The 13,845-nt window shown below is 52.2% G+C and overlaps 1 protein-coding gene across 4 annotated transcripts in view; it reads right to left on the minus strand.

Annotated features, from left to right (window-relative positions):
- The window catches only part of LSP1 (lymphocyte specific protein 1), a 57,367-nt gene that overhangs the window by 9,423 nt on the left and 34,099 nt on the right, over positions 1 to 13,845 (minus strand). For 2 of the 4 annotated variants that reach the window (XM_029061579.2, XM_029061581.2), the window contains exons 2-8: positions 7,315 to 7,665; positions 4,853 to 5,047; positions 3,513 to 3,687; positions 1,739 to 1,858; positions 1,404 to 1,447; positions 472 to 547; positions 36 to 170 (exon numbers count right to left, since the gene is read on the minus strand). In XM_029061579.2, coding sequence (XP_028917412.1) covers positions 36 to 170; positions 472 to 547; positions 1,404 to 1,447; positions 1,739 to 1,858; positions 3,513 to 3,687; positions 4,853 to 5,047; positions 7,315 to 7,665 — 1,096 coding nt within the window. The remainder of the gene's footprint in view (positions 1 to 35; positions 171 to 471; positions 548 to 1,403; positions 1,448 to 1,738; positions 1,859 to 3,512; positions 3,688 to 4,852; positions 5,048 to 7,314; positions 7,666 to 13,845) is intronic. The other 2 variants (XM_029061582.2, XM_029061583.2) reach the window with 2 other exon arrangements.

Raw genomic sequence — 13,845 nt, forward strand, 5'->3', positions numbered from 1 at the left:
CCTCCTGCCGGCACCCCCCGCCCAGCTCCCGCTACCTTGCAGGGGGCGGTTCTCCCGGGGGTGGAGGCCGACACCTCGCCGGTCTCCCAGAGGCTCTTGGTGTTGGCGACGGCCATGCTGGGCAGCTCGATGGAGGGCTGCCTGGTCACCCTCGGGGCCTTGCTCGAGCTCTGTGAGGGGACGGGGCAGGGGGTTGGGCGGAGGATGAGGATGGAGGGCTATCTGGTCACCCTTAGGGCCTTGCTCGAACTGTGTCGAGGGGAATGGGACAGGGGACAGGGTGGGGTGGGGGTAGGAGGGCTGCCAGATCACCCTTGGGGCCTTGCTTGAACTCTGTGCGGGGACGGGAAAGGGGGCAGGGTAGGGGACCGGTCACTCCCCTTCTGCCCACCCTCCCGGGCCTTCGAGTTGGCCGGGCGGCCCCTGGGGGTCCGGGGCAGCTCGGGGGGAGGCAGAAGGCGGGAAGGCTACCTCGATGGCGTGGGCGTATCGCTCCAGGTGGTCATCGATCCGGGAGACGGGAGGGGCGGACGACGCCTTCTTCACGCTGTGAGGGCGGGCGGGGAGACCGGGCCGGGGGGTTGGGGGACGGGGTCAGGCCGATGCGGCCCCCCGAGAGACCCATCCCCACCCACCGGCTCCGGCCCCTGCAGCCCCTCACCCCGGGGCTCAGCCTGTGTGGTGTGTGATGTATGTATGTTGTGTGATCTGTGTATGTGTGTGTTGGGTGTGTGTCTGGTGTGGTATCCATATATGGTGTGTTGCATGTGTGGTATGAGCATGTGTGGTCCGAGAAGCAGCGAGGCTTAGTGGAAAGAGCCTGGGCTTGGGAGTCAGAGGTCCTGGGTTCTAATCCCAGCTCCACCACTGATCAGTTGTGTGACTTTGGGCAAGCCACTTGACTTTTCTGTGCCTCGGTTCCCTTACCTGTAAAATGGGGATTAAGAATGTGAGCTCCACGTGAGACAACCTGATTACCTTGCATCTACCGCAGTGCTTACAACAGTGCTTGGCACCGAGTAAGGGCTTAACAAATACCATCATCATCATCATCATGTGTGTGCTGTATGGGGTGTTTGTGAAGTGTGTGTGGTTTGCTCCCTGTTCTTCCCCCATCCCAGCCCCAATGACCATATTTGTCATTTATTTATTTCTTTTAATGTCTGTCTTCCACCCCTAGACTGTAATATCATTATGGGAAGGGAATGTGTCTCTTTGTTGTTATATTGTACCCTCCCAAGTGCTTAGTACAGTGCTCTGAACACAGTCAGCACTCAATAAATACGACTGAATGAAAGAATGACGTGTGTGTTGTGTGTAAAATGTATGTGTGTGATGTGTCGTGTGAGTGGTGTGTGATATTTGTGCGTGTGTGTGCGTGTGTGTGCAGGGATCCAAGTCACCTGTTTGTCGCGGAGCGGGTCAGGGAATGGTTTCCGTCGATGAGCTGTGCAAGGAAAGAAGCCGAGAGAGGCGAGGTGGGGTTGGCCCTCTGGACCCCCCAAACCTAGGCCTGCCAAGGCTGAGCCTCCCCCGAAGGCTGGGCCCCCAAATCCTAAGCCCCTGAACATGGGACCCCCACCCCAAGCCTCAGCACCCCAGGTCTGGGCCACAGGAATCTCTGGCAACAGAGGGAGGGTCGATGTGAGGGCCGGTCGTGTCTCTCCTGCCAGCCTGGGCTAAGGGAGAAGCAGAAAGAGCCCCCCTTCCCCTAACCCCACCCCCGGGGGAGATTCACCTTGATGGTGGGGCTCAGAGGAGGCGGGCCGGACCCCGGCCCACCCTGGCCGCCCGGGCTGCGGGCTGTGAGGGGCTTCTCGGCCTCCCGGGGGTCCTCGGGGAACCGCTGGGACTCGTCCTGCAAACAGACGTGAGACCGCCCAAGCGCTGGTCACCCCGGTTCAGAGGAGGGGGCTTCCGGGAGCCGACGACGGGGCAACGGGGGTGAACCCAGGAGTCTGGGGAGTCAGGACACGGAGCCGTTTCCTGTGTGACTCTGGAGTGGGCCCTCAACCTCTCTGGGCCCCGGCCAGCTCAGTCCAGAGGAAGAGTTGGGGTTAGGACCCCTGCTCTGTTCAGGTGTGGGGGAAGGGGTGTCTTTGGGGACAGAGTGGCACCTCCCCTGGAAACACCTTAGGGGGCAAGGAGATGGGGAGGAGAGCAGGCGGGCACGGTGCCCGCCTGCAGAATAGAATAATAATAATGGTATTTGTTAAGTGCTAACTATGCGCCAGGCACCGTACTAAGCGCTGGGGTGGAAACAAGCAAATTGGGTTGGACATAGTTCCTGTCCCTCGTAGGGGCTTACAGTCTCAAACCCCATTTTATAGATGAAGTAACTGAGGCAAAGAGAAGTGAAGTGACTTGCCCAAGGTCACCCAGAAGACAAGTGGCAGAGCCAGGATTAGAATCCGTGACCTTCTCTCTCCCAGGCCTGGGCTCTATCCACTAGGTCATGATCACCCCCCGCCCCTGTCCTCTGACCTCAGAGGATGGGGTTGAGGAAGCCAGTTGAGAAGCAGTGTTGCCTGGTGGAAAGAGCCTGGGCCTGAGAGTCAGAGGACCTGGGTTCTAACCCCGGCTCTCCCAGTTGCTTGCCGTGTGACCTTGAGAGAGTCGCTTCACTTCTCTGTGCCTCAGTTTCCTTAATTATAAAATGGGGATTCGATTCCTGTTCTCTTTTCTACTTAGAATGTGAACTCCATATGGGACAGGGACTGTGTCCATCCTAATTAATATATATCTTCCCCGGTGCTTTGAACAGAGTTTGACACAGAGTAAGCGCTTAACAAATAACATCCAAAAAAGGCAGGGTTCTAATGCTGGGGTAGAAATAATACAATTGGATCAGACACAGCTCCTGTCCTATGCAAGGATCAATCAAAATGAGAACAGGTACTGAATCCCCATTTTCCAGATGAGGAAACTGAGGCCCGGAGGAGTGAAGTGACTCACCCACGGTCACACAGCAGGTAAGTGACGGGGTCAGGATTAGAACCCAGGTCCTCTGGCACCCAGACCCGAGCTCTTTCCATCAGGTCATGCTGCTTTTTTTTTTTTTTACGGTATATTAAATGCTTACTCTGTGCCAGGCACTGACCTAAACGCTGGAACAGATGCAAGTTAATCAGGTTGGACACAGTCCCTGTCTCACATGGGGCTCCCAGTCTTACTCCCCATTTTACAGATGAGGGAACTGAGTCACAGAGAAGTGAAGTGACTTGCCCAAGGCCACACAACAGACAGAAGATAGAGCCAGGATTAGAACCCAGGTCCTTCTGACCTCCAGGCCTCTGCTCCATCCACTAGGCCACATTGTTTCTCAACCCGCTTCCTCAACCCCATCCGGGGGCAGTGGGCACGGAATGGGTCCGTTTATTGTTGTACTGTCGTCTCCCAAGCACTTTAGACCAGTGCTCTGCACACAGTAAGTGCTCAATAAATACGACTGGCTGAATGAATGAATAAATGAATGAATCTCAGCTGAGGGTCCCCGAGGTTCGGGCCCTCACCGTCGGCTCGGCTTCGTGGTCCTGCAGCAGGCTCGTCCTCTCCTCTGGACCCTCCTCAGAGCCCTCCTGCTCATGTCTCCGGGGGCTCCAGCCTCGCTCCAGGCTCAGCTGGTCCAGCTTCATTTCCGACAGGCTCCGATCGCCTTCCTCGTCCTCGCAGGAGGGTCGGGGGGACCTGCAGGGAGCGGGGTCGGGGGGATGGTGGTCGGAGGATGGGGGAGCGGGCAGCAGGGCGTGGGTGAAGGGAGGAACATGGAAGGATGAGGGGGAGAGCAGAGGGAAGACAAGAGGGGAGCAGGGGGAGGATGGGGAGGGTGGGGGGGCAGGGGAGGGTCGGGGGGGAGCAGGGAGACAGCAAAAGGGAGAGGGACAGGGGGGTGGGGGATGGTAAAGGGGAGAGGGAGGGTTTGTTACGTGGCCGGAGAAGGAAGAGAGCAGGAAGAGCAGGAAGAGAAGAGGAGAAGAGGAGGAGGAAGAGGAAGAGAGAGGAGGAAGAGAAGAGGAGGAAGTGGAGGAGGAGGAAGAGGAAGAGAGGAGAAAGGAGAGGAAGAAGAGGAGGACAAGGAGAGGAGAAGGAGGAGAGGAACAGGTGAGGAGGAAGAGGAGAAGGAAAGGAGGAGGAAGAGGAGAAGGAGAGGAGGAGGAGGAGGAGGAGGAGAGATAATAATAATAATAATGATGGTGGCATTTGTTAAGCGCTTACTATGTGCCAAGCACTGTTCTAAGCACTGGGTTAATAATAATGTTGGTATTTGTTAAGCTCTTACTATGTGCTGAGCACTAAGTGCTGGGGTAGATACAGGGTAATCAGGTTGTCCCACATGAGGCTCACAGTCTTAATCCCCATTTTACAGATGAGGTAACTGAGGCATAGAGAAGTTAAGTGACTTGCCCAAAGTACACAGCTGACAGGGGGCGGAGCTGGGATTAAAACCCATGACCCCTGACTCCTAAACCCGTGCTCTTTCCCCTGAGCCACAGTATATATATGGTAATCAGGTTATCCCAGACTATGGGGCTCACAGTCTTAATCCCCATTTTACAGATGAGGTAACTGAGGCACAGAGAAGTTGAGCGACTCGCCCAAGGTCACACAGCAGACAAGTGGCGGAGCCGGGATTAGAACCTACATCCTTTGACTCCCACGCCCGTGCTCTTGCCACTAAGCCATGCTGCTTCTCACGAGGGTCCGGTTAAGCCCCCACGTGATTCGCTCCCTGCTGCCCCGCCACCCACCTCCGGTCTAGGAAGGAGCTGCCTCGGCGAAGGACAAGGACCGGCAGACGGGGAATAACGATAATCATCGTCATCATCCCGGTGATATCTGTTAAGCGTCTCACCTCGGGACCCCGTCGTGCTGGGGCTCGTGAGGCGAGGCTCCCCAGCCGTCCTCCTCCGCGGGGCCGGGCCGGGCCGGGCGGCCGTCGGGTCCGCCCTCGGACGCGGTCTGTCTCTGCTTCCGCAGCTCCAGCTTCTGGGTCCACTCGCCAAAGCCTTCGTCCTCCTCCACCTCCGGCGGCCCCGCGGGCTTCAGGCTGCGGGCGGCGGGACACAAGCATAGCTAGCTGCGGGCAGGACGCTATACTGGATGCCCGCTGCGTGGGGAGCGCTGTGCTGAGTTCCTACCGCGTGCATCTGTTTAATGTATACCGTGCTCTCTCACGTGCTCTGCACAGGGTAAGCGCTCAATAAATACGAGTGAATAATAATGATGGTATTTGTTACGTGCTTACTATATGCCCGGCACTGTAGTAAGTGCTGAATGAATGATGTGTGTGTGTCTCTGAGTGTGTTTACGTGTGTGTCTGTGTGAGGTGTGTGGGGTTTGTGTGTATGGTTCTGTCTCAGAAAACCTTCCTCCGGGACCCCCAGGCCCCCTCCACCCCACCTCCCCCATGCACATATGTGCACACTCGCCCCGTCCCCCCACCCCAGGTCCCATCTCCCCCTTCTTGTCTGCTGTGTGACCTGGGGTAAGTCACTTGACTTCTCTGTGCCTCAGTTCCCTCATCTGTAAAATGGAAATTAAGACCATGATCCCAGAGTGGGACAGGGACTGTGTCCAATCCAATTGTCTAGAATCCACCCCGTGCTTAGTACAGTGCCTGGCACATAGTAAGCACTTAACAAACACCATAATAATGTGGGAAGCAGTGTCGCTTAGTGGAAAGAGCCCGGGCTTGGGAGACGGAGGACTTAGGCTCTAATCCCGGCTCCGCCACCTGTCTGCTGTGTGACCTTGGGCAAACCACTTAACTTCTCTGTGCCTCAGTGACCTCATCTGTAAAATGGGGAGGAAGACTGTGAGCCTCATGTGGGACAACCTGATTATCCTGTATCTACCCCAGCGCTTAGAAGAGTGCTTGGCACATAGGAAGTGCTTAACAAATACCATCATTATTATCTAGCACTTAGAACAGTACTTGGCACATAGGAAGCGCTTAACAAATGCCATCATTATTATCTAGCGCTTAGAACAATGCCATAATAAGCGCTTAACAAATGCCATCATTATTATCCAGCACTTAGAACAGTGCTTGGCTCATAGGAAGCGCTTAACAAATGCCATCATTATTATCCAGCATTTAGAAGAGTGCTCGGCACATAGTGGGTGCTTATTTAATACCATCATTATTATCCAGTGCTTAGAACAGTACTTGGCACATAGGAAGCGCTTAACAAATGCCATCATTATTATCTAGCGCTTAGAACAGTGTCATAATAAGTGCTTAACAAATGCCATCACTATTATCCAGCGATTAGAACAGTGCTTGGCACATAGGAAGCGCTTAACAAATGCCATCATTATTATTCAGCATTTAGAAGAGTGCTCGGCACATAGTAAGTGCTTAACAAATATCATCATTATTATCCAGGGCTTAGAACAGTACTTGGCACATAGGAAGTCCTTAAAAATGCCATCATTATTATCTAGCGCTTAGAACAGTGTCATAATGAGTGCTTAACAAGTGCCATCATTTTTATCTAGCACTTAGAACAGTGCCGTAATAAGCGCTTAACAAATACCAACATTATTATTATCCAGCATTTAGAACAGCGCTTGGCACATAGGAAGCACTTAATAAATTCCATCATTATTATCCAGCACTTAGAACAGTGCTCGGCACATAGAAAGCGCTTAACAAATACCATCATTATTATCTAGCGCTTAGAACAGTGCCATAATATGGGCACGGGCTTGGGAGTCAGAGGTCATGGGTTTGAATCCTGAATGTACCACCTGTCAACTGTGTGACTGTAGGCAAGTCACTTCACTTCTCTGGGCCGCAGTTACCTCATCTGTAAAATGGGGATTAAGACTGTGACCCTCAGGCGGGACAACCTGATTACCCTGTATCTACCCCAGCGCTTAGAACAGTGCTCTGCACATAGTAAGCGCCTAACAAATACAAATGCCAACATTATAATAAGCGCTTAACAAATGCCGTCATTATAATCCAGCGCTTAGAACGGTGCTCGGCACATAGGAAGCGCTTAACAAATGCCGTAATTATGGAAGCAGCGTGGCTCAATGGAAAGAGCCTGGGCTTCGCAGTCAGAGGTCATGGGTTCGACTCCCGGCTCTGCCACTTGTCAGCTGTGTGACTGTGGGCAAGTCACTTCACTTCTCTGGGCCTCCGTGACCTCATCTGGAAAATGGGGATGAAGACTGTGAGCCTCACGGGGGACAACCTGATGAGCCTGTATCTCCCCCAGCGCTTAGAACAGTGCTCTGCACACAGTAAGCGCTTAACAAATACCAACATTATTATTAACATTATTATGATCCTCATCATCTTACAGCTCCTCCCGCTCGGGCGCTCCGGATTCGTCCTCGTCCTCCTCGGCGGCAGGCTCGGAGTCGCCGCTAGGGGCGCCCGTCCGGTCGCCGCCCGCGGCCCGGAGCTGTTCCTGGAGTCGGCCGCTAGGGGCGCCCGTCCCGTCGTCGCCCGCGGCCCGGAGCTGCTCCTCGGCTCCGCCGCTAGGGGCGCCCGTGCCGTCGTGGCCCGCGGCCGGCTGCTGTTCCTCGGGGCCGCCGCTGGGGGCGCCCGTCCCGTCGTCGCCCATGGCCCGGAGCTGCTCCTCTCGCCGCCGCCGCCGCCGCTCCCGAGCCGCCTCCTCCTCATCCTCCACGCTCCACTGGTTGGTCAGCCTAAGGCGGGGGGACATTCAGGTTGCGACCGCCAGGGGGAGCCCCGGCCCTCCCTTCAGCCACTCACTCACTCACTCATTCAGTCAGTCAGTCATTGTCAGTCATTCCTTCAGTCGCTCAGTCATTCAGCCAGTTATTGCCAGTCATTCATTCAGTCATATGTATTGAGCGCTCACTGTATTCATTCATTCATTCACTCATTCAATCAGTCGCTCATTCATTCATTCAGTCAGTCAGTCAGTTATTGCCTGCCATTCATTCAGTCGTATGTATTGAGGACTCACTGTATTCATTCATTCATTCACTCACTCACTCATTCCGTCAGTCACTCATTCATTCATTCATTGTCAGTTATTCATTCAGTCACTCAGTCATTCAGCCAGTTATTGCCAGTCATTCATTCAGTCGTATGTATTGAGCGCTCACTGTAGTCATTCATTCATTCACTCATTCAATCAGTCGCTCATTCATTCAGTCAGTCAGTCACTCAGTCATTCAGCCAGTTATTGCCTGCCATTCATTCAGTCATATGTATTGAGGACTCACTGTATTCATTCATTCATTCACTCACTCACTCATTCCGTCAGTCACTCATTCATTCATTCATTGTCAGTTATTCATTCAGTCACTCAGTCATTCAGCCAGTTATTGCCAGTCATTCATTCAGTCGTCTGTATTGAGGCGCTCACTGCATTCATTCAGTCAGTCATTCGGTCAGTCACTCATTCAGTCATTGTCAGTCATTCATTCAGTCAGTCATTCAGCCAGTTATTGCCAGTCATTCATTCAGTCGTATGTATTGAGCGCTCACTGTATTCATTCATTCACTCATTCAGTCAGTCGCTCATTCATTCATTCAGTCAGTCACTCAGTCATTCAGCCAGTTATTGCCTGCCATTCATTCAGTCGTATGTATTGAGCGCTCACTGTATTCATTCATTCATTCACTCATTCAGTCAGTCGCTCATTCATTCAGTCAGTCAGTTATAATAATGTTGGTATTTGTTAAGCGCTTACTATGTGCAGAGCACTGTTCTAAGCGCTGGGGTAGATACAAGGTAATCAGGTTGTCCCACGTGAGGCTCACAGTTAATGTCCATTTTACAGATGAGGTAACTGAGGCACCGAGAAGTTAAGTGGCTTGCCCGCAGTCACACAGTGGACAAGTTATTCATTCAGTCACTCAGTCATTCAGCCAGTTATTGCCAGTCATTTCATTCAGTCGTATGTATTGAGCGCTCACTGTATTCATTTCATTCCATTCATTCACTCATTCAGTCAGTCAGTTCAATTGTCAGTCATTCATTCAGTCACTCAGTCATTCAGCCAGTTATTGCCAGTCATTCATTCAGTCGTATGCATTGAGTGTTCACTGTATTCATTCATTCAGTCAGTCAGTCACTCATTCATTCAGTCAGTCAGTCATTGTCAGTCATTCATTCAGTCACTCAGTCATTCAGCCAGTTATTGCCAGTCATTCATTCAGCCGTATTTATTGAGCGCTCACTGTATTCATTCACTCATTCATTCACCCATTCAGTCAGTCGCTTATTCCAGTCAGTGAGTGTCAGTCATTCATTCAGTCAGTCATTCAGCCACTCAATCATTCATTGTCAGTCATTCATTCAGTCATATTTATTGAGTGCTCACTGTGAATACATTCATTCATTCATTCACTCACTCATTCATTCAGCCAGTCACTCATTCAGTCAGTCAGTCAGTCATTCAGTCACTCAGTCATTCAGCCAGTCATTCATTGTCTGTTATTCATTCACATCCCCTTGATTCTATTTATTGTTATTGTTTTAATGAGATGTCCATCCCCTTGATTCTATTTATTGCTATTGTTTTTGTCTGTCTGTCTCCCCCAATTAGACCGTAAGCCCGTCAATGTGCAGGGACTGTCTCTATCTGTTGCCGATTTGTATATTCCAAGCGTTTAGTACAGTGCTCTGCACATGCACTCAATAAATACTATTGAATTAATGAATTTATTGAGTGCTCATTGTATTCACTCATTCAGTCAGTCACTCATTCAGTCAGTCGCTCATTCAGCCAGTCATTCAGTCATTGTCAGTCACTCGGTCATTCATTGTCAGTCATTCATTCAGTCATATTCAATGAGTGCTCACTGTATTCATTCATTCATTCAGTTGTATTTATTGAGTGCTTACTGTGCAGAGCACTGTACTAAGCACTTGAAATTCATTCATTAACTCGTTCGATCGCATTTATTGAGCACTTGTGTGCAGAGCACTGTACTAAGCACTTGGAAACTACACAGAAGCAGCGTGGCTTAGTGGAAAGAGCCCAGGTTGAGAGTCAGAAGTCATGGTTCTAATCCCGCTCCACCACTTGTCAGCTGTGTGACTTTTGGGCAAGTCACTTCACTTCTCTGGGCCTCAGTTCCCTCATCTGGAAAATGGGGATGAAGTCTGTGAGCCCCCCATGGGACAACCTGATTATCTTGTATCTACCCCAGCGCTTGGAACAGAGCTCAGGACATAGTAAGCGCTTAACAAATACCATCATTATTATTATTTATTATGCTTACAATTCAGCAACAAATAGAGAGAATCTCTGCCCAACCACGGGCTCACAGTCGAGAAGGGGGGGAGGTAACTGAGGCCCGGAGAAATCAAGTGACTTGCCCAAAGTCACACAGGTGACAAGTGGCAGAGGCGGGATTAGAACCCATGTCCTATTACACGTACACTTTCCACTAAGCCACACTGCTTCTGTATGCAGAGCGCTGTGTACTAAGCGCTTGGAAGAGTACACGTCACCAAGAAAAAGCCACATTCCCTGTCCACGACGACCTTACAGTCTGGCGTACATTGGCGTTGCGTACAGTCTGGCTCTGAAGAGCGGGGGAGAGTCACTGTCTGTCTGATATGAGGAGGGAGGATGTCCCAGGCCAGAGGCAGGATGTGGGCGAGGGGTTGGCGGTGAGGCAGACGAGATGGTGAGACAGACGAGATGGAGGCCAGGGAGAAAGTTAGCACTAGAGGAACGAAGTGCTCCTGTCCCCGCCCCGGGCCCGACACGCTGTGTGACCCCAGGCTGGAGGCTGCCCCTCTCTGACCCAGCACACTGAGTCTCTGCTGGACACCTCCCCCTATCCGGGGGGCATGGGGGAAGTGGGAGGGGACGCAGGAACCGAGCTGGCAGGAGAGGAGCAGGTAATAATAATGATAATGGTACTTGTTAAGCCCTTACTATGTGCCAAGCACTGTTCTAAGCCCTGAGCACTGCTCTAAACCCTGAGCACTGTACTAAGCATCACGTGTGTCCTCTCTGTGTGCTGAAGTGCAGACATAGCGTAGAAAGCAGCGTGGCCTTGTGGAAAAAGCCTGGACCTGGGAGTCAAAGGACATGGGTTAATAATAATAAAATAATAATGATGGTATTTGTTAAGGCGCCTGACTATGTGCCAAGCACTGGTTCTATGTGCTGGGGTAGTTAAAAGGAATCAGTTGTCCCACATGGGGCTCACAGTCATCATCCCCATTTTACAGATCAGGGTCACTGAGGCACAGAGAAGTTAAGTGACTTACCCAAAGTCACACAGCTGATAAGTGACAGAGCCAGGATTAGAACCCAGGTCCTTTTGATAGCCAGGCCCGTGCTCTATCCACTAGACCACGCAGCTTCATGATGCTTGTTGTGTGATTTTGTGTATATGTGTGTCTTTGTATGTGGGTGTGCAGTTGCATGTCTCAGTGGGTGTGTCTGAGTACATTTACATGTGTGTGTCTGTGTGTGAATGCATGTGGGGTTGTGTATATGGTGGTGTATGTGTGCCTCCATGTGTGAATGTGTATTTGTGTGTGCAGTTGCGTGTGTCTCTATGTGAATGTGTGTACAGCTGTGCATCTGTGTGTCTCTGTGTGGGAATGTGTATGGTTGTGTGTGTAGTTGTGCGTGTCTGTGTGAATTGTGTGAGGTTGTGTGTCCAGCTGTGTGTCTGTGAGTGTCTCTTTGTGTGTGAATGTGTGGTTGTGTATGTAGTTGAGTGTGTCTGTGAATTGTGGGGGGGTTGTGGGTACACTTGTGGGTCTGTGAGTATGACTGTAATGTGGTTGTTATGTGTAGTTTATGTGTGTCTGTGAATTGTGCATGGGGTTGTATGCAGTTGTGTGTCTGTGTGTGAATGTGTGTGTTTGTGTGTGCCTGTGTTTGTGTGTGAATGGGTGTGGGGTTGTGTGTGCAGTTGTGTGTGCCTGTGTGTAAGTTTGTGTGTGCGTGTGTGTCTCTGTGTATGGGTGCATATGAGATTGCGTGTGCAGTTGTGTGTTTGTCTCCGTGTGCACGTGTGTGGGGTTGTGCGTGTGTTCTGCCTGTGGTGTCCATAAATGAAGTCATTCATGCAGTCTGGACTCTCCCCCTCCTTGCCCTGCCCTAGCAAGCGGGGAGGGGGATGCCCCAAGAGGGTCCTGGGAGGCGGGGAGGGGGCGGCCCGGGCAGCGGACAGGGCCAGGCCGGCCCGTCCCCCTCCCCCGGGCCCCCCTGCCCCTTGTCCTCCCCATGTCCTCAAAGGGTGGGACCAGGACTCTCTCCCACCCCTGCCCACACCGCCACCCCCTCCCCATGACCTCATCGGCTCACTATTTCCATCCTCTTCCATCCCTGGACCAGCTGGACGCAGGGGGAGACCCCCCCCCCCCCAGCATCCTTGTGTGCCACTGGGACCGCGGGGGAGGGGAGGCGGGGGAGGGGCTCCCCCTAATCTGGGGGTGGGGGTGGCCAGGCTGGGGGGGGGGTGGTGGGAAGCTGACTGCTCTGTCTGTCAGCTCTCTGCTCTCTCTTTCTCTCCTCTGTTCGCTCTCTGCTTTCTCTGTCGCTCACAGTGTCCTCTGGCTGCTTTCTCTGTCTCTCTACAATGTCTCTGGCTGCTTTCTCTCTGTCTCTCTGATGCTGTCTCTGCCTGCTTTCCTCTGTCTCTTTGCTCTGCCTCTGCCTCTGATCTGCTTTCCTCTGTCTCTGGCTGCTTCCCTGTCTCTCTACCATGTCTCTGTCTGCCTCTGCTGTGTCTCTGGCTACTTTCTCGTCCTGCTCTGTTGCCGTCTGCTCCGTCCGCATTTCTCTGTCTCTGTCTCGTCTACCGCCATCTTTTTCGTCTTTGTCTGTCACTCTCTGCTCTGCCTGCTGTCTCTGGCTGCTTTCTCTGTCTCTCTGTTGGTGTCTGCTTTGTCTGCTTTCTCTGTTTTCTCTGTCTCTGTCCCTCTGTTCTGTCTCTGTCTCTCTACCCTGTCTCTGTTGGCTTTGTCTGTCTCTGCTTTCTCTGTCTCTCTGCTCTATCTCTGCTTTCTCTCTGTGTCTCTCTGCTCAGTCTCCTTTGTCTTTTTACTCTGTCTCTGCTTTCTCAGTCTACTCTCTCCAGGTCCTGTCTCCCATCCCCACCCCCACATCCTCTCCGGCTCCCGGGGCTGGAATCATTCCTAGGAGCCTGGGCCCCAGGCCAGGAGAGGCTGTGAGCCTGGGTCTCAGAGCTTGGAGCAGGGAGATGGGGGAAGGGCCGGGGGAGAAGGCATCTTGTCCATCCCTGCCTCCTGACAGGGCCACATCAATCACGTTCCTTAGCGGCCAACAAACTCTAGCACCCCTCGTTGCTGTTCCCTAGGTCTAATAACCCTCACCACTTCCTTAAGTCTATCATGAACCCTGCCCACTGCATGTTAAATCCATTTATTAGTAATAATTAATATATAATGGTACTTGTTCGTGGGCTCAGTGGAAAGAGCCCGGGCTTGGGAGTCAGAGGTCATGGGTTCAAATCCCAGCTCTGCCACTTGTCAGTTGTGTGACTGTGGGCAAGTCACGTAACTTCTCTGGGCCTCAGTTTCCTCCTCTGTCAAATGGGGATTAAAACTGTGAGCCCCACGTGGGCACAACGCTGACACCTGTTATCCCCAGTGCTTTAGAATGGTGCTTTGCACATAGTAAGCGCTTAACAAATACCAACTTTATGTGCCAGGCACTGTATAAGTGCTCTTGTGGACACAAGCAAATCATAATAATAATAATAATGTTGGTATTTGTTAAGCGCTTACTATGTGCAGAGCACTGTTCTAAGCGCTGGGGGAGAGACAGGGTCATCAGGTGGGCCCACGTGAGGCTCCCAGTCTTCATCCCCATTTGACAGATGAGGTCACTGAGGCCCAGTGAAGTGACTTGCCC

Source organism: Ornithorhynchus anatinus, chromosome 3 (assembly GCF_004115215.2).
Source record: "Ornithorhynchus anatinus isolate Pmale09 chromosome 3, mOrnAna1.pri.v4, whole genome shotgun sequence".
Lineage (NCBI taxonomy): Eukaryota > Metazoa > Chordata > Mammalia > Monotremata > Ornithorhynchidae > Ornithorhynchus > Ornithorhynchus anatinus.